Raw genomic sequence first — 19,958 nt, forward strand, 5'->3', positions numbered from 1 at the left:
GGGCATCGGATCCCATTACAGATGGTTGTGAGCCACCATGTGGTTGCTGGGAATTGAACTCAGGTCCTTTGGAAGAGCAGACAGCGCTCTTAACTGCACAGGCATCTCTCTAGCCCATGAGTTTTTACAGGTGTGTTCAGGACTAAACTCAGGTCGTCATGTTTAAATGGCAGCCCTTTCCTATTGAGCCAATTTACCTCCCCTCTGGACAGTCTGATGGTCTTGTGACAGGACTTCTACCACTCTATGGCCTTTTAAGGAACCTGAGTGTTCTTATGATAAATGGCCTGATATCTGGGTTGAGGTAGACACTCTGAAGGTGTCCCTCTGAGTCTCTAGGGGCAGGAGGTGATGCTCAGAGGAGCACCAGGCATGTAGATGAAGTTTAGCACCTCCTGCAATAACTCAGGGAAAGAGATGACAAGTTTAGGGCCCTTCGCCTTACCCTGAGCCGCACCAGCTGTGTGACAGATGGCTCATTCTCCCTCAGAGCACCCACGTAGGCATCCTTCTGGAAGGTGGGCACATTGTCGTTGACATCCAGCACATTGATCCGGACCCGGCCTGTGGTCTCCTCACCGCCACCATCCCGGGCAATGACAGTCAAGGTGAAACGCTGGATAAGCTCATAGTCCAGCCGGGCTATAAGCATGATGAGGCCTGTGTCCTTGTCCAGTGAGAACCTGTGTTGGGCAGGGAGGAGGAGAGGATGCCAGGGTCAAAGCAAGCTGTGGATGAGCTCCTGCAGGGGCTGAGGACTGTGTGACAGGCCCCTCTGTGTGAGCAGGCACTTCAGCCCAGGGGTGTGTTTGAATAGAGAATCTGGGATACGAACTCTGCTCTCTGATAGTTGGAGAAGGGTTCTGGGTCCTCTCTTGAAGCTGACCTTATCAGTTGCTGGAGGGATCAAGCCTTTGGGAAGAGGATGGTAGAGGTATTGTGGGTGAGACCAACCGTCAACTGGTCCCTCTAAATGTGCCCTCTAGAAACCCACGTTAGCCGGCCGGACCATGTAGTGTATGTTCTGCCTCTTCAGTAGATACCCACATTCAAGTCTGGAAGGCCGCAGCTTGAGGGGCGGGGGAGCCCTAGGTCCAGAGATGGGAAGAGAGGAGAGAGCTAGATGACCAGGTCCCTGAGAGCTACACCACCCTGTGCGCCCAGCCACTGCTATGCCTCTTCCTACCGTTGCGGTATCAGTCACAGAGTGTCCTGCGGTGCACCCGACAGAGTCCTAGACTCTTCCTGATCACTTGTAGACTGTGTGGGCTGTGTCTGCAAGCTCACAGCCAGACTACTTCAGTCAGTCCCAAATGCACAGGGCTATGCAGTGTGTGTGGTGTGTGTGTGTGTGTGTGTGTGTCTGTGTGTCTGTGTCTGTGTCTGTGTGCGTGCATGTGTGCGTGCACACACCTACACATGCCCACAGGTACACTTGTTTGCACATGTGTATGGAAACCAGGGCTCAACTTTAGATGTCATCCCTCAGATACCATGACATTTACCTTGTTTTTGGTGACAGGGTCTCTCACTGATTTGGTCAGGCCATCTGTCCTGTGAGCCCCGGGGCATCTTCCGGTCTCGCCCTTCCCTGGGATTACAAACTCATGCCTAGCTGATATTTTTTCTTTTTAAAACATGGGTTCTTGGGACCAAACTCAGGTCTTTATCCTGTCAGGGTAAACATTTTCCTGACTGAGTCATCTCCCCAGGCCTAGGCTACTCATTCTTAGCAGCAGACCTGCCCTCTGAATTCAACAAGGTCTTTGATCGTGTTAACTTCACAGACCTCCCCTTGGTTGTGGGGAACTGATGAGGAGAGAGGCAGCCGGAGGCTGGCAAGGAATCTACCTAGTAGCTGCTGCTTGCTGAGTTCCACCTCCTAGAAGTAGAGGCCATGTGTCTGGTGGTAAAGGCCACGTACAGAGGCCAGGTCCTATTGTCTCCTGGCTGTGTGCATTCTGTAGGTAGCTTAGCTTCCCTGAGCTTGAATTTCCTGTCAGATGGATGCAATGAGAGAGCAGAGAATGGTGTTCCTTATCAGTAGGAAGGGATGATCCAGGACCCAGACTGATGCATGGTGAGTGACTGAGTCAGGCCTCAAATGTCCTCTGTGGCTGCTGGTAGCAGGAGTATTGTTAGAACTCCTGAGCCTCACAGATGTCCCATTCTCCACTCCTGAAGAAAGAAACCCTATACCAGAGAGCTCAGGGGCGTAGCGAACTGATTCTAGTAAGATCCAGACTGACAGGCTCGTTTCCTATCAGTGGTTCTCAACCTGTGGGTCGCGACCCCCAGACCAACATGTCAGGTACCCTGCATATCGTTACATATCTTCATCATGATTCATAACAGTGGCAAAGCTTACAGTTATGAAGTAACAATGAAAATAATTTTAAGGTCAGGGGTTACCACAACACGGTAGCTATATTAAAGGGTCACAGCAGAATGAAGAAGGTTGGGAACCCTTGCTCTAGTATTCTGATTCCTGGAGCTTTCCTGAACATAGGGCAGTTTGTAGGACTCTGTGAGTCACCAGAGGCTGCGGCCAAAGGGTTGGGGCAGGAACTTACCTGTCGGGGTCATCACTGAAGAAGTAGTTGACTTCCCCAAAAGTGCCCACGTCATTGTCTGTTGCCTGTGGAAGTAGAAGATGAGGCTGTCACTGCCATGTCAGGAACGAGTGGGCCCCGGGCAACCATGCTGTGTCACTCACTTCTAAAGACTTCCTGTGGCCCAACCAAATGGTCCACAGTCCATGCTGTTCAGCAAGGTGGTCAACGGCCACAGACGGCTATCAGGGTACACTGGGAACTCAGCCCTTCTAGAAGGTTCTTGTGGCTGGGGCTATCAGCTTCTGCTTCACCCTGGATATGGCTGCAGTCCACAGGGCAGGCTAAAGCATATCTGGGCCTTCCTTCCCTCTCCTTTCTTCTGTCTTGCATATTCAGCAGGCCGTCTGCATAGGGCACTGCTCTTGACATGAACCCTGGCCCCTTCCTAGGCTGAAGCTGTAGGTCTGGCTAGCTGTGGCTTGCCCCCACCTGCCAGTCGGGAAAAGCCTGAGCTGACCTTGGGGCTCACTTACATCTGCTTTCTTCTCAGGCGCCTCTCTAAGATCGTATGTGAATAGAGACTGCAGCTAAAAATACGCGTTTTAATGCCTTTCTGCTCAATATTTTCTGAGGTTCTTTTTTAAAGCTCCCAGATTCTATGAAATCTATTAAATTCTACGTTCTTTATAATAAACCTGAATTTTCATGAGACGCTAATGCGTGTTCCGTATATCCAGTTCCGGAAGGCAGATAGATGAATAATATATTTCTATCCCAAATGAATGAAATGAAAAATATGTTTATACCCAGAGAATTAAGACCTTAGTTAACCAGAAAATGTGGCTATTCATAAAGATGCCATTTGTGAGGGCTCTGGGCTGCCTGCACTCGGGGCAGTGCCTCCTGAACAGGTTTCCGCTCAGTGTCTCCATAGCGATGATCCGAGAGTCTGTGTGCAGACAGACCCCGTCCAACACCAGGATCCCAGCCAGGTTCAGAGCCGGGTTAAGCTTCTCAGTGTAGGTAAGGCTAAACCCTGGGGGCTCTTTGGCCTGAGCCATTCCTCATGCCAACAGCCATTACCAGCATCTCTCCCTGACTGACAGAGGGGCCATCCTTACAACAAACCCAATGGATAGATGGGGAAACTGAGGCACCACCAACAGTTCACCCAAGGCTCACAGCTTGGAACAGAACAAAGCTCACTTTGTACCTGATGCCTGTGGCTTCTGAGTGACCTCCTCTAACCTCAAGAGGGTTGTTCCAGAAGGAAAGGAGCCAGGACGTTCCAGGAGAGAGGCAACCATAGCTCTTCTAATGCCTTTGTTCTCCCCTTCCAGGGGTGGAGAAGGGAGGGTTGGGAAAATTCCTTCCTTCCATCCCTACGTCCCAAGGACGAACCAGCATTGGGGCTATCACCAGATATCAGCACTGTTTCTGTGTCTGAGGAAAAACTGGTAGCATGTCATGGAGTCCTTCGGTGGAGGCACAAGATGGAGGTCAGTGGCCCCTGTGGGACCGAGCATGCTCCTCCTCTGAGGAAAGGGCTGGTGGTGCTGCAGAGTGCAGCCTTTGCCTGCTGGGCTCTGGCTAGCACAGTGCCTGGCACAACAGGAACAGGCGCTTCTTGACTCCCAGAAATGAATGGGCAACACCCAGCAAGAAAAGGAATGTGGGGGAGGGGAACGTGAAGCGAGACGAAGGGAAGGGTCCATGCTAATCACGCTTGTCAGCACCACTGAATCTAGAATCAAATAAAGGGCAACCTGCTAGGCACCTGCGTGAGGGGGTTCCCTTGAACAGGTTACTTGAAGTGGGAAGACCCGTGCTAGCCATGGGTGGCATCCCACATAAAAGGAGGTGGAAGAAGGAAGCTGCAGTCTTTCCTGTTTGCCTTCACTCTTGCTGGCAAGTTTCTCTACACTAACGCTGTTGCAGTTGCTGCTCCTGCGGGAGGTGGTGGTTCTTCACTGACAGAGACCAGCACCTTCTGGCTTCCAAGTAGACTGAACACCGGGTATTTTCCCTCAATCCCCTAGACTTTGAGTACTAGCCTGGGACTGCTGAGGTACCCAGCCTTGTGCACTGAACACTTGCTTCTCGGTTTCACCGTGTACAACGAACATTATAGTTAGGATACACAGACCTTATCCTGCAAACCAATCTGATGAATTGAACTTCGATATATATTCATTCTATTGGTTCTGTTCCCCTGACTAATACAGAAGGATTTCACCCAGGGAGAAGAAGGATAAAAGTGATCCATCAGCCACACAAATATACGTCCTTGCCTTGGGGGAAGTTCCCATGTAGGTCTGAGGATGGCCCTTCTCTTTTGGGAGCCCTACAAAATTGCATATAGATTGTCCAGGCAGGAAGAACTGCTGAGATCCCCTAACCTAGCCCTTTACTCTGGAGTTTGGTCCTAGAACAGCTGAGGCCTAGAGGGGTCCACTAGTGAGTCCTTGGGGACCAGTTGAGACTATCATAACATAGATGCTGGCCTCTTCCCTAAGGACCACCCTCCCTTCCCTGGGTGGGTCAGGCTCAGTATAGCTTCCAAAGAGCCTGGTCGGTCCCTAGGGCCCTCTCACTGCCTGCCCAGGCCAAGGCTGATAAGGGAACATTTGTGAGCCCTTCGGTGTTACCATCTAATGACTGTGTGATATATTTAGGCCCAGCGCCAAGGCGAGGGCTGGCTTTCGATTCTCAGATGGATGAAGCCAAGGTGAGGTCAAGAAGCCATGAAGCCATCAGGTGGGAGGGGAGGGGCCACACCAGCTTGTCCCTCTAGCTTGTGCAGTCACCTCTAGTTCAGGCTTGACCACAGACAACTCATAGGACAGAGTAGGCTGTGCTGCTCTATGCCAAGCTTAGGGTCCTTCTCTGGCCTATCTCACCTGCTCCTGTCCTCCTTGAAACCAGCCTTGGTTAATGCTTTAACCTACAGCCCCTTTAACTTGGGTACCCCAGTGCAGGGTGGAGACGAGCTGACAGAATCCTAGCTGGGGCCTGGAGTGAGATATACTTGTGTGTTTGTCTATAACTACATCTGTGCCCATCTGCATGGTGTATATAATGTATACTATATATGTATATATTATAACATGGTATTAATGTATAATAATAATAATATAATGTATAATAAATGAGTCTCTGTATGTATAGATCTGTATGTGTATATATGTATACTATGTACATGTATGTATATATGCACATATACATATGTGTTGGTATGTATTGTATATATGTATATGTATGTACATGTATATATACATACGGATATATGTACATATGTGTTAGTATATATTATATATATGTGAACATGTGTAGGATTATGCATATATGTGTCTGCTTGTGTGCACATATGTATGTATGAATATATTTATCTGTGTGTATATGTGTGTATGTACATATATGTGTTTGTGTATTGCGTATGTATGTGTGTGTATACAAATGTATGTATATATGTATGTGTTTTTGAATGTGCACATGCATATACGTGTGTGTCTGTGTGTGTATATATATATATGTATAATACATACACATATATATATGTTTGTGTGGATGTGCATATGTGCGTATTTGTGGAGTATGTCCACATGCATATCTGTATGTATGTGTGTATGTCTGTCTATATGTATTTGAGTGTATGTTTACATGTGTTTATATGTGTTCTTGGAATAATATCTGCACACACGTTTGTGTGTGTAGAGACCAGAAGTCAGTCTCAGAAATTCTTCCTCAGGAGCCATCCACTTTGCCTGAGACAGGATCTCTCACTCAGACCTGGAGCCTGCTAGTCAGGGGAGGCTGGCTAGCCAATGAGCCCCAGGGATAGATTCTCCTGTCTCCTGTCACTGTGTACCAGCACTGAAGTTACAAGCAGGCACCACCACACTCAGGTCCCCATGGGGTTCTTAGGGGGTTTTAGGGGTCAAACTCAGGTCCCTCATGTTTGTGTACAATACTTGACTACTGCTGGGCTGTCTTCCCAGACTTAGAAGTCTCTTTTTTTTTTTTTTCGGAGCTGGGGACCGAACCCAGGGCCTTGCGCTTTCTAGGCAAGCGCTCTACCACTGAGCTAAATCCCCAACCCCTAGAAGTCTCATTAACTGTGACCATATCCTGCCAGGTAGTTACTTATAACCCGTCTTCCATTATGGCTTCTGTATGAAACGTCCCCACATTGAAGGCTTGGTTCCCAGCTAGGATGCTATTTGGGAAGGTGCGACCTAGATGAAGGAAGTAGGTCAGTAGGTCAGTAAGGCATGTCCCTGGAGTATATTGCACCTGGCCTTTTTGTGCCATGTTCTTGTGTCTATCCTTCAAATACCGAGGGGCAGCACTCATCACATACTCCTGTTACCATGATGTCTGTTGAAGGGCATGAGACCAAAGGACCATGGGTCGGACCCTCTGAAACCATGAGCTGAAACAGAATCTCCCTCCATTAACTTGTTCTGTCAGGCATTTTGGTCTCTGCTATGAAAAAGCAACTTTTACCAGTGAGGGAACAGAAGCTCCATGATGCTGAGTTACCCGTCTTCACATCCCTATCTACATCCATTTTGTGCCTTGAGGGACATGGGACCCCCGTGTTACCCTCAGGGCTGGATATGAGTGCACCCATGTGCTACTACTCTGTGCGGTCAGGCAGCTGCTGGTCTGGCTCCATCCTGCCCAGCTCTGTCTGCTCGAGCATCCAATAGGTCATCGCCTTCTTCAGACTGTCTTACAGCAGATACCTGATGTCCACTGCTGTATCAAGTGACAGACAGGCCAGGCTCACATAAGGATGTGCTCAGAGGCTTGTGGGTGGAGAATAGAATTCCCCTGTAGACACAAGCACCCCTCCCCTGTCAGTCTAGAAAAGAGTACGTGGGCATCCTGCAGGACACTCCTGGGGTCAGGCTGCAGGAATGGAGGGGAGATGACACAGTTGGCCACACAGGTGTCTCAGACTGCACCTGGCTACCAAGGCAACCCTGAGTCCCAGGTGAACGCTTCAACTATCCTAGTAACCCCTTCAGGTACTTGTGTAGAGGCCACCACCCCACCTTGTCTCAGTTAGAAGCTGTGTTGACACAGGATATCTATATACTAGTATATCTATATACTATCTGTATGCTAGCACAATTTACTAGCAAATCTGATGGCCTCTACAGGGACTAGAGAGATGGCTCAGGATATAAGAGCACTAGCAAGTGCTTCATGACGCTTGCTGCTGGACAATCGGCGTGGTGACTCACTGCCTGCTGCTGTGTACTGACGGAACAGAAGTCCAAGACGCTAGCCCTTCGGCAAAGTGTAAGGTTCACTCCACCGGCCAAGCCTCTGAGGTCTATGCGTACACCAGCTCTTTCACAGGACTTGAGTTTGGTTTCCGGCCCCATGTCAGGAAGCTCACGGTGACCTATGACCCCAGTTTCAGGGAGTATGACGCCATCTTCTAGCCTCTTGTAGGCACCTGCACACACGTGCACACACACACACACACACACACACACACACACACAAATAAGAATGTTTTTAAACAGTTATTACTGTTCTCTGCATAAAACAAAACAAAAGCAAAAACCTTCAATGGCTCCTTATTACTTGATAAACTAATCCAGGCCAATACCCTGATGACAAGGCTACCTATATCCTAGCCAGCCTTCATCCCCGATGTACCCCAAACTCCTCCCAGTGTGCATTACTCCATCCCTTCATTCAAAAGTCTTGACCTACCCATCAGGACCCACCCAAAACACCCTTCCCTTATAGAGCTCTCGGGATACTCCTTGGCCTTGGCCAGGAGTCTTTGGTCACATCTCTCTTGGAATGTATGGCATAATCTGGGGTCCTGAAAGTCATGGATACCCACTTCCCTGTGGTAAAGGAGACACTTCCTCCAACAAGGTCACACCGCCCAACAGTACCACTCCCTGTGAGCCAAGCATATTCAGACCACCACAGAAGTAATCAGGGTTTGAGGTGCTTCGTGAACCCCAGGTTGCCCCCGATTAATCTGTATGGTTCTTCACTGGCCACAAGAGCAACAAATTAGATCTGAGCTTCTCCTGGGTGGGCTCTGAATCTCTGCCCATTGTGGAAGAGTCAGTCTTCCCCTAGCTGCCTTTTGAATAAGATGTAGAATTCTCAGCTCCTCCAGTGTCATGCCTGCCTGGATGCTGCCATGCTCCTTGATGCAAATGGCCTGAACCTTAGAATGTGTAAGCCGGCCCCAATTAAATGTTGTCCTTATAAGAGTTGCCTTGGTCATGGTATCTCTTCATAGCAATGGAGACCCTGACTAAGACAACTTATAAAGACCAACCCAGTGACAGCATGGAGGTTGAATGACTCTTCATGGGGTATTGCAGGCAGGGCACAGTGGAAAGGCAGGCAGATGGAGGATGGCTGACCCACCTGGAGGCTTTTGACAGCACCCTCCCTCTTTCCCTTGCTACTCAGTAAATTCTCTATAGCCTTTCCAGTGTGTAGGATGCTGTGCCAGGAACCAAGGTGTCATGTCCTCTTCGAAAGGTGACTTATGATCAGAGTAGAGAGAGAGAAATGGCTGGAAAGAACTAGCTAACTAGTGGAACACAGTGGTTGGAGCCATGAGGAGATACAGCAAAGAGCGGGCGCTAGGTGGGGAGTGGCTTGGAGAGGCCAATCTTAGTGGCAGGAGGTTCTGCAGTAAGGTGTCTGGTGTCTGCAGGACAGCTACTGGCTGTACACGGCAGGACACCCAAGCCTGGGGACTCAGGACATGTTTGTCTCCGTCACCGATCCTTCCACAGAATCACCTGTCTCCATGGCCAACTCATGTCCCCATGTCCAGCTTCTGCCTCCGTGGTCAGCACCTTGTCCCTGAGGTCAGCACCTGCCCTGTGTTTAGCACACATCCCTGTGCCCATGGTCAGTGGTCAGCACCACCACTGTGGTCAGTTCCTAACCGTGTGGTCAGCACCGCCCCTGTGGTTAGCTCTTGTCCCCATAGTCAATGGTCAGCACTGCCCCTATGGTCAGCTCCTGCCCCACAAGCCTTTACTCTGGGGATAGTCATGCCAGGCTGGGGTGCCAGGGCCTCCAGTTTCTGAGGCATCTCCTCAACCTTGCCCTACACTGCTTTCCTGGCAGAGCGCAGTCTGCATTTGAGCTTCGCGACTGTAGCCATAGCAGTTATTTTCGTGATGGACAATGTCAGCACAAGTGTAATTTTCTGCTGTGGACGGAAAGGGAAAAAATAAATACACATGCGGAGAAAATTCCAAAGGTTAAGACAAGGTGAGTGAGGAGTCTGGAGAGGGAGGGGGAACGGTGCCCAGAAACTTGAGTCTCTGCTCAGCGCAGGGATGGGAGGGGCAGTGGGACTCCCCCTCTCTCCTTAGAGCATTTCACTACAGGCCACAGATTTTCCTATGCTTTCATTCTACCTTCCCAATAGCTCTGTGGGACCCCCATTCTACGGATAAAGGGCGGACCTGGGGCTCTGTGGGGTGAATTAGCTTGCCCAAGGTCACACAGCCACAGTACTGGGATGTGGAACAGGAGGTGGTAGCCTGAACTGTTAACCATGTGCCTTCCTGATCCTCCTGCGAACGGAGGAGGAAGTCTGGGTGGTTCCCATCTAGAATAGCCAGGTGTTCCCTACAGGCACTCCTCTTGTCTCAGTGGCGCTGCCCCTGCTTGGGTGTCCTTCCAGCCTTAACTGAGAAAGACAGCTCATATAGCATGGGCTTGGCTCTTCCAAGATGTAACCACTCAGTCAGGGGGTTGGAACCTGGAAAAGGTGCCTTCCCCTGACTTCTAAAAAAGGCCCCCAGCTCCGTGCATGCTTGAACTTGGTCTGTGTGGGTATCTTAGACCCAACCTGTAGGGAAGAGCTATTTGTGTGGTTTATCCTGACATCTCTGCTGAGGGTTGGGGCTTCCATTCTGGTGAAAACAGGTACCACACCCAACCTTCAGCATACAGGCCTCCCTGTGCCTGTGGGTCCAGGACTCACAGCAAGCCTAGCATCCTAGAGGTACTCCGAGGGACTCTCCTTGCCAACAGGGAGCAGGTCCTCACATGTGCTTCCTGAAAGTGCCCTCCTACATAGCTATTATTCTCAAAGATCCTTTCTAACTCAATTCCACTAGATGAAAGTGTCCTAGCCCAAGATACCTGCTCTGCCAGCAATCAATCTCTCTCTCTCTCTCTCTCTCTCTCTCTCTCTCTCTCTCTCTCTCTCTCTCTCCCTCTCTCTTACACACATACACACACACACACACACACACACACACACACCTCCCTTGACTTCATTAAGGTTCATCAGCTACTGCTGAGCCTTTAAGCCCCACTGGTTCCCACTGGTTCCTACTGGTTCCTACTTATTCACACCAGCCCTATATGGTCATACTCTGGGCCTCCTTCCAAACATAGCCCCACTCTTTCTGGATGCTGCACTCTGCTATCTGACTCTTTTCCTGTTTGGACAGGGACCCCAGAATACCTCAGCCCCTTTTTGTAGCCTAAAAGTTGTCCCTTACTCCTCCTCCTGTTCTGCATCTTCCTGGGTCTTTCTACATAGACCCTATCTCTCTGAGTCTCAAACAGACCCTCTTCCTGGTATCCTGGCTTTTTCTTGTATATACTTCCAGCATCTCTCTTTTTCTCTCTGGCTCAGGCAGGCAGAGATCTCCCAGGTTACTAACCCTGAGCCACATAGATCATACGCACACTCCTCCTTAGTCTCAAGTGCTCCCACCAGCCCCTTCGGTCCCCTCCCTGCCTCTCCCGGCCACCTGGACATCTCTCCCAGCATGCCTGTAGGCACACGCGAAGTCACGCGTACGCGTCCAGACTCCCTGCACGTGAGTACAGGGGTTTCGTTTCTGAAGCACAGCACGGCGGGCCCAGCTGCCAGGCTACCTTCCAGGCAGCGCTGGGTCCCAGAAACCTAGCAGGCATCGAGTACAGTTCTGCTCCCATGCACAGATCCGCAGAGAAGGGCACCGGGCACAATTTGTTCAGGAAACAATAGCAATGTTTGACATGTCATAAGGATTGATGGAGCAGAAATTTACATGCCAGAATGCATTTTTAAACAGTTCCAGCGAGCCCTGGTGCTGTGCGGTAATGCTTTACACATTCATCATCACCCAGGCCCTTGGAGCTGATCCTCAAACCAAGTGAGAATGCTGGGATCTGCTGAGAAACTTTCCCTTTCGCCCACAAGTGCGATGTAGGACTAGAGAGGCTGGCATGGGTGGGAAGAGGCTCCGCTGGTGGGACCTGAGAGCACGGAACTTTCTTTTTCTTTTTTTTTTTTTTCTTTTCTTTTTTTCGGAGCTGGGGACTGAACCCAGGGCCTTGCGCTTCCTAGGCAAGCGCTCTACCACTGAGCTAAATCCCCAACCCCGAGCACGGAACTTTCTATATGCTCCCCCCAAAAGGGTGTGGGTGAAGGCTATAGCCAGCAGATGACCGACTCTCCATGCTTCTTGGCGATGCCTAGCACATTGGGAAATTTCTTCCTCAGCTCAGATGGAGTGGGGTTGAGGGTGGGACCGCAGTAGTCATGTGGTGTGGCAGGATGCTGTTGCTCTGAGTGATGTGCTCTCCCCGGGATGGCCATATCAATGGAAGAAGAGCTACTGATGGGGACTCTGGGGAAGTTAGGACCCTGAGTGATCAAACAGTGGATGGTCCAGAGAGCAATGGAGCCAGAGGGGTGACCACAGGTTAAAGGGGAGATGACAGCTGGGGCTGTAGGTAAAGGGGAAAGAGACATACTGAAGGAAGTCTCTGGAGCCTACTCTGGGCTTTCTGAGCCTGTAGGAGGTCTGGAGCAAGGTACATTACTGAGGAGGCTGGAGCTGGAAGCTCAGAATCCCCCAGTTGGAGCATAAACAGGAAAGGGTGTGCTGGGGTGCTGGGGGCTGCAGAAAAAGGAAAACGGTGGCTTCTCTCCCTGTGTCCCAGTGGGGACCTGGGATGGCCAGCTGTTGCCCTATTACCCATCTCCATAGCAGATATGATCACGGCACTGAACGCTACAAGGCTTCAGCACCTTTCTCATGGCGTCTTCCTGGAGCGGCTATCAATGGTGCAGTGGAATCAGTGTTCATTTGCTGTCCCCGCTGGGCTCGCTGCTGTTCCAGGGTGAGGAAAGTGCTTGTCCCTGGAGTTCTGGAGTTCAGAGTGAGGCTGGCACAAAGATCATCTCTTCTAACAAGGACGGTTGTGAAGATATCACTTCAGGGTGGCACAATCTGTATTCTGCCCACAGTGCCAACTCTGGACCTGAGTGTGACCTGGGCTAGGGTCTGCGTGCTGCGCAGGCACCTGAGCCATCTGCCTGATTCTGGGTTGCTTCCTACCAGCAGACCACCGCCACCCAGCCTTGTGCCTCTACCTGTCACTCAGTCCTCGGGCTCCTCCCAGGTGCGGCTTGGTCCTGGATCATTAACCTGGGACGAGTAACTTCCTCTGTTAGGAGGGTTCTTTCCCAGCCTCCTCACCATCTGCACACTGCTTCCCTCTGTCAGGCTCACTTTGACTGCCTGGGAGAGCACAGGTTCCCAGGACAGAAGCTGAGAAGGGTTAGTGTGGCCCAGGCTGGGGTAGGCTGACCTCGAGGCAGCCGACGGACAGCATGCAGTGGGAAGGTCATGGATGACTTGCTGGTACCTGTCTTGAGCCTTCCTAGCTCCCTAGAGCCTCCTAGAATCCCGGGAGCACCTGGCCCTTGAGGCTTTGCCAGACTCAGTTGAGAAGAAAGGCGTTTATAGGTGCTGACTTGGAAGGCTCTACTTAGCAGAGAGACAAGCCTAGAGTCTCAGATGCTGAGCAGATGGGTTTCCCAGGAGGAAAGATTGACAATGAAGGGGCGAGGTAACAGGAGAGGGGAGGGGAAGGATGGAGACATTATAGGAGGATAGGAAAAGGGAGGGGAGGAGAATCCCTAGTCCTCAGCACACTGTCACGTCCACCCTGAGCCTCAGTTTCCTTATCTATGAAATGGGGACAATAATCCACTCTGAGCTTCAGTTTCTTTATCTATGAAATGGGGACAATAATTCACCCTGAGCCTCAGTTTCTTTATCTGTAAAATGGGGACAACAGCCACTGCCATCTCATGAGGCTGTGGCGGGGTTGATAAAGACAACTCAAGGAGGGTGTTTTCTGCTGTGTCTGGCACACAAGGACAACTTTCTAATGGAGCTGGCACTGGTAGTTTTTGTTTCTTTAAAGCATAATCTCATGTATCCTGGGCTGGCCTCGGACTTGCTAAGTAGCCAAGAGTGACCTTGAACTTCTGATGCTCATGCCTCTACCACTTGAGTGTTGGGACTACAGCTATGCACAGTCAACATCCGGTGCGTGTGTGCTGGGAACAGAGCCTAGGACTTTGAGGAAGCCAGGTATGTGCTCTGCCAAGCCTCATCCCTATCCTGTCCTCAGCGCTCTCCGAGCCTCTCTGAGTATGGGCATCCTCAGCCCAGCCTTCTGATTCCTGGGTTGCACAGCAGAAGCTGGGCCAAGGTGAGGGGGGCATGGCACCCACCCTGCTGCATCATCAGGATCCCACAGGCAGGAAGAATGGCTGGCAGGGGTTGGGGAGGCGCTGGTCTGACAAGCCTATCGCAGATTCGCGCTGCTTCTGGACACCAGAGTCACTTCCTTTCTTTCCCTTGATATTAAAATCTGGAAATAAAAGTTGATGGGGAGCAAATCCAGCTCTGAATGTTGTTGTGGGGAAGCAGTTATGTCAGGTCAAAGGGTGGTGGGGGGACAGAAGCAGAGTATGCCAACTGCCTGGCCATCCCCAGAGACTCTTGTTCAGAGGTAGTGGGAGGGGTCTCCAAGGCAGAGGGATAGCCAAGAATGTGGGCCTGGCACCACGACAGCATTGTCTTTAACGACTGACATCAACCTTTATGAGAAGCAGCGAGGTAAGGGGTCTGAGGTGAAAACCTTTGCTGGTGGCAGCCAGCTGGAGGCCGCCAGAATGGCCTTCCCCTCCTGCTCAGTCCTTAGTGATCCAGCACTGTCGTGAGAGGTGTGGATGTGCTGACATTTTGACTCTACCCCAACATGGTCCCCACTTTATGGATGAAGCAAGCAAGGTTCAGAGGGGTTAAGTAAGTCATTTAAGTCACACCCACTGTCGAGATTCTCTGATGGGCAGACAAAAGGCTTGTATAAGGAATTTCATCTTCGTGTGTGTGTGCATGTGTGTGTGCGTGTGTGTGCGTGTGCGTATGTGTGCGTGTGTGTGTGTGTGTGTGTGTGTGTTTAAGAAAAGAAATAGGGGGGTTGGGGATTTAGCTCAGTGGTAGAGTGCTTGCCTAGGAAGCGCAAGGCCCTGGGTTCGGTCCCCAGCTCCGAAAAAAAGAACCAAAAAAAAAAAAAAAACAAAAAAAACAAAAAAGAAAAGAAAAGAAAAGAAATAGGTTTACCATTACCCTACAAAAAGTAGTAGCCTGGGCAATAGCAAAGAAACTCTGCTATCTCACTTTCTGTTCTGTGTTGGGTACACATGTGTGCATGTGTGTGCACATATATGCTCATGTGTGTATGGCTGTAGATGGAGGGCAAGCTTGAGTGTTGTTATTCCAAAACGTTTCCTACCTTTTTGTGTGGGTGCAAGGGATTCCAACTTAGGCCCTTACATTTGCAAGGCAAGTGACATTTCCCAAATCTACCTACTTTTAAAGACAGTCTTGGTGATGACAGTTTTAAGGCAGTAGATGGCTTCTTGTTTACGAATTAGGCACACTCAAGTGAGTCTGTTAGTCATTTTCTCCTCATTACCCCGTCTGTTTTCCAGGTGAGCCGCTAAACCCAAGAAGTGGCTGGTTAAAGTCAGTAGACTGCAGTGTCAGAGTCAGAATCTGTGAGTCTGCTAGACCCTGTCTCGAACTGGCCACGTGATCCGAGAAGCCATTCCCTGTCTTGTGCTCCCCAGTTCTCCTCGCACTATCAGGAATCTTCTAGTCCTGTCTGGAATGTCTATAGTTCTGGCCTTGCTGGACTGGGAAGTCAGCCTTCCCAATCAAGGTTCAACATGAACCTGTGAGGTCACCAACCAGACGGGACAAGCAAGGAGACTGAGGAGTGCCCAAGGCAGCCTGGTCTCTTCACTTTCATCTACTACTACCAGTGGTGGTACAGTCCCCGCACAGGCAAGAGGACAGACCCACTGTGGCTGGAGGTTAGGAGTCTGAGGATGGCAGGTCAAAGAATGGTGAGATGAGGCGCCAAGGGAAGGAAGCAGTGGCCCCTGGGAGCATACCAGGGGTCTCGGGAGCCCAGCTGATGAGGCCATGGTCCTGGGAGAGCTGGTGCAAGGCGGGGTTGGGGTGAGTTGGATGGTGATGGGGCACAGAGAGAAGATATGAAAAGCTGCTAGGCCACATGGCCTGCCCCTATGTCCCCAGCATGACATCTTATCCGATTGTCCCTTTTGTTATCTCTACATCACATTTGAGGGTGATAGAAGATGTCAAACGATCTTCTCTCTAGACATGTCCATACCCTCACCCCAAAGGTATGTGGCCTTGGAAAAACCAGCTTTGTCAGGGGTAACAAAGCTAAGGATGAGATCGCAGTGGGTTATCTGGCTAGACTTTAAATCCAATGACAAGTGTCTTGGCAAAGTACATTTGGAAGGGGCAAGAAGGACCAACACCAGATACGAATTCCCTGAGACAAGACCCAATTCCCATTGTGACTCAATGAGCCTCTAGACAGGGGGCAACAGTCTTGCTAAGGGTCAGTCCCAGGACACCTTCCTGCGTATCACATCACTGCTGACATCACTGTCACGGTGTCTGGAACCAGGACTCACACTGAGTATCTAAGTATAGCATCCAAGAAGAGCACTCATGGACCCTTCTCAGAGGACACTGTGGCCCTTCCCACGTGTCCATGAGGCATCTCCTAAGTGCCCGATGGCATCAAAAGCCACAGAGCCACTAGCAATGGCTCTGAGTTAATCTCTGGACCCCGCATACCACTTTCTCTGAGAACCTGACTACTTTTGCCTGTGGGCTTTTGTTTAGAAGAAGCTGAAAGAATGGCAGGGGAAGTCATCTCTCTGGAAGCTACTCTCACTTTCTATGGATCTCTTGTCTCCTGACCCGAGCTGGGGTGCGGTTTAGTACCCATGCTCAAATCTCCCAGCTGGACTGTTCTCATCCACCCAAGGCTCTAGTGGGTGCTGCTTCCCCAGCCAGCTCCTGCCTGCCACCGCTGTTCCCAGTGGCTTCTGAGGGAGGATGACCTAGGCAGTCCTTAGGCTGGGTGGGGATATGGCAGCATGTGTGCTGTTTTCTCGGGTTCCACAGCTACAAGTGGCTCAGTATTCTACCATCATCGACCAGGAAGACCAAGAGCTGAGCCCTGATTTGTCTGGCTTTCACACATACATGGAGGAGGAAGAGGAGGAAAAGGGAGAGGAGGAGAAAGAAAAAGAGGAGGAAGAGGAGGAAGAGGAAGAGGAGGAAGAAGAGGAAGAAAGGAGGAAAAGGGAGAGGAGGAGAAAGAAGAGGAGTAAGAAGAAGAAGAGGAGGAAGATAAAGTAGGGGAGGAAAAGGAGAAGAAAGAGGAAGAAGTAGAGGAGGAGGAAGAGGAAGAAAAGGAAGAAAAGGGAAAGGAGGAGAAAGAAAAAAGGAGGAAGAGGAAGAAGAAGCGGGGAAGAGGAAGAGGAGGAAGCTGAAGAGGAAGAGGAGGAGGAAGAGGGAAAAGAAGAGGAGGAGAAAGAAGAGGAAGAGGAAGAAGAGGAGGAAGAAGAGGGAGAGGGAGATGGGGAGAAGAAGAAGAGGAAGAAGAGGAGGAAAGCCTCCTTTCAGCCCTTTCACAGACTCTTCTCTCATGCCCTTAGGTTTGAAGGGAATATGATTGAGTGACTTTTTTTTCCTCAATCATATCTGATCACCAAGCAAAGCAAACTGGACACAGAAAAGCCATTTTCCTGGGGACATGGGAGGGGGGCTGGCTGAGCAGTGCGAGACATATGCAATCAGAAGGACTTGGACCTCTCTCCGGCCTTTATCAAGCTGGGATTACAGTGGTAGAGGAGAGGTGTGGGGACAGACACACATCTGAGGCTTAGTTAAGAGGGCCAGCATGTGCCCAGGAGATGGGATGGAAGAGAAAAGACAGTCCAATCAACCCCCTGGAGGAGCAGCCTACCCAGGGCTACAGCTAGCTCACTGGGGTCCCCTCCCTGAATCATCCACCCCCTGCCCCACCTCTGTGGGCTATCCAGGTGACAGGCAGCTTTTTAGACAAGCGGGAAGCTACAGAGGGGTACATGAAGGTTGGGAGAAGGGGACTGATCATCAGGGCCATGCCCTCTCTCCAAGGTGATTTGACACATGGGTGACAATGCCTGCTGTCATTGGTGGGTGCTGATTGGGTCAGCACACGTCGTTGCTAATGAACATATTGATTCTACATTCTCTTGTTGGCTCACTGAATGGCACGCCTCACTCACATCTGATAGATTAAATACCCACCCAATTGCCTGCCTGACATCTTTATCGCTCTACCTGCCAAGCCCTAATGGATTTTACAGTTCCACCTGACACCAGAAATTAAGGTCAGAGTTCATAGTTGGGAGTGTGTATCACCTCAGGTCTGAGCTTAGCAGGGATCTGTAGCTCCCAGCCTTTTACTCTTCTGGGTTTTTAACCCAGGGCTGCTGGGGAATAGCATCTTGTGCTTGTTAGGAACCAAGAAACAATCCTGCCCCAGACTCATGACATTTTGGCTTCCCCATTTTCTCCCCCTCCTCCCCAAGCTAACTGTCAGAAGAGCCTAAAAGACTGGAGAAGTCCAGTGTTCTAAAACCAGTGTAGAAGATTGAGGGCTCAATGACATCCTCATCTTGCAGATGCTGAGAGAGGGGAATTGAGGCTTACAGAGCAAAATGTTGCTCATCATTCAACCAGTCCAAGACCCCAGTCTTCCAGTTCTAGGTTGTAAGGACGTATTACACACAGTGGGAGACCACAGGGGACTTCTGTCCAGTCTGGTCTCTCTGCTGGTGAGAAGAGAGCTGGCAGAGAGAAGAAACTCTGATTCTGAGTTCTGCTGGGAAGCTGGTAAAGAGGTTAAATAGAGATCCACTTTGGATCTGTTATACAAGGTGGCAGCCATCTTGTGGCCCCATGAGAGGTTTATGTGTGTGCGTGTGCGTGTGTGCATGTGTACATGCATGTATATGGAGGCCAGAGAGGTCAACCAGATGTCGTTCAGGGGTGGGAAAGGGGGTGGGACTTGCCACTTTGGTTTTTGAGATAGTCTCCCACTGGCCTGGGAACTCAAGTAGGCTGGGCTGGCAGCTGGTGAGCCTAAATTATCTGTCAATCTCTCTTTCCCCAAGCCCTCACCCTTACCCAAGGCTAGGTCTATAACCATGCCTACTATACGAGCCCCTCCCCCATTTCTGGGAATTGAACCAAAGGTTTCTGTACTCCCAAAAGAAGCACAATTGAGTCATTTCTCTAGCCTAGCCCTAGGTTTTGCCAGGTCCACAGAGAGGGGTCCAGTCTCCTCAAAGAATCTTTGATATTCTTTAAGGGAAGGTTATCGATACCCTAGAGACATAAGCTCAGACCACCGTCCACGGCTGGGGTCTGGTCCGTTTCCTTCTCTATAAAAAACAAGGAGGCTCATTTTGCCCTCAGTAGGGATATGATGAACTGAAGCACACGGAAGGCACTTGTGGATGAGGAGGGAGAGTACGTGAAAGAGTGGCCACCTGAAGCTCCTCACCGCTATGCTGCATTTATATGGGTGACAAACACACTTCACTATGGTGCAAGCAATTGTTGGGGAGCCAGGTTCTGATGCTGGCAGCTATACTGGCCATTGCTGGTTCCAGGTAAATGCCATTCAACGTCACATCTCAGCAGTAGCAGGACCAGGAGAAAGCTGGTGGCCAGAGACTAGATGAAAATCTGTCACCACCACCATCATCAAACAGCAGAGCAGGCATGGTGCACTTGGGCCAGTCCCCAGGAGTTGCTTGTGAAATCAGTCTAGTGTAGGTGTGCCTGGCTGGTGGCCCACAGGCTGCACATGGCCTGGGATATCAATGTGGCCCAACACAAAACATGATGAAAATGTGTGTGTGTGTGTGTGTGTGTGTGTGTGTGTGTGTGTGTGTGTGTGTGTGTGTGTAATTTTCCCCTCTGTAATTTGATTGTGTGTTTCTCAGGCATGAATTTCATACATGAAAACATCATGTTGTAATCTCATGTAACGTGAGTACATGCTTCTGCATGTTTCTGCAACTCACGAGCTGAAAAGTGGACACTCTTAGATTTAATGTGTACCCCTCCCCCAATTCTTCCTCATCCAGTGAGGCCCAGGGAAGCAAAAAGGGTAGACACTAGATTCTAATGGGTCACG

The 19,958-nt window shown here is 50.3% G+C and overlaps 1 protein-coding gene across 16 annotated transcripts in view; it reads right to left on the reverse strand.

Annotated features, from left to right (window-relative positions):
- The window catches only part of Cdh23 (cadherin-related 23), a 382,501-nt gene that overhangs the window by 131,727 nt on the left and 230,816 nt on the right, over positions 1 to 19,958 (reverse strand). For all 16 annotated transcript variants that reach the window (XM_063278917.1, XM_063278916.1, XM_063278914.1 and 13 more), the window contains 2 exons: positions 2,574 to 2,638; positions 446 to 683 (listed from right to left, as the gene is read on the reverse strand). In XM_063278917.1, coding sequence (XP_063134987.1) covers positions 446 to 683; positions 2,574 to 2,638 — 303 coding nt within the window. The remainder of the gene's footprint in view (positions 1 to 445; positions 684 to 2,573; positions 2,639 to 19,958) is intronic.

The sequence above is a fragment of the Rattus norvegicus genome, chromosome 20 (assembly GCF_036323735.1).
Source record: "Rattus norvegicus strain BN/NHsdMcwi chromosome 20, GRCr8, whole genome shotgun sequence".
NCBI lineage: Eukaryota > Metazoa > Chordata > Mammalia > Rodentia > Muridae > Rattus > Rattus norvegicus.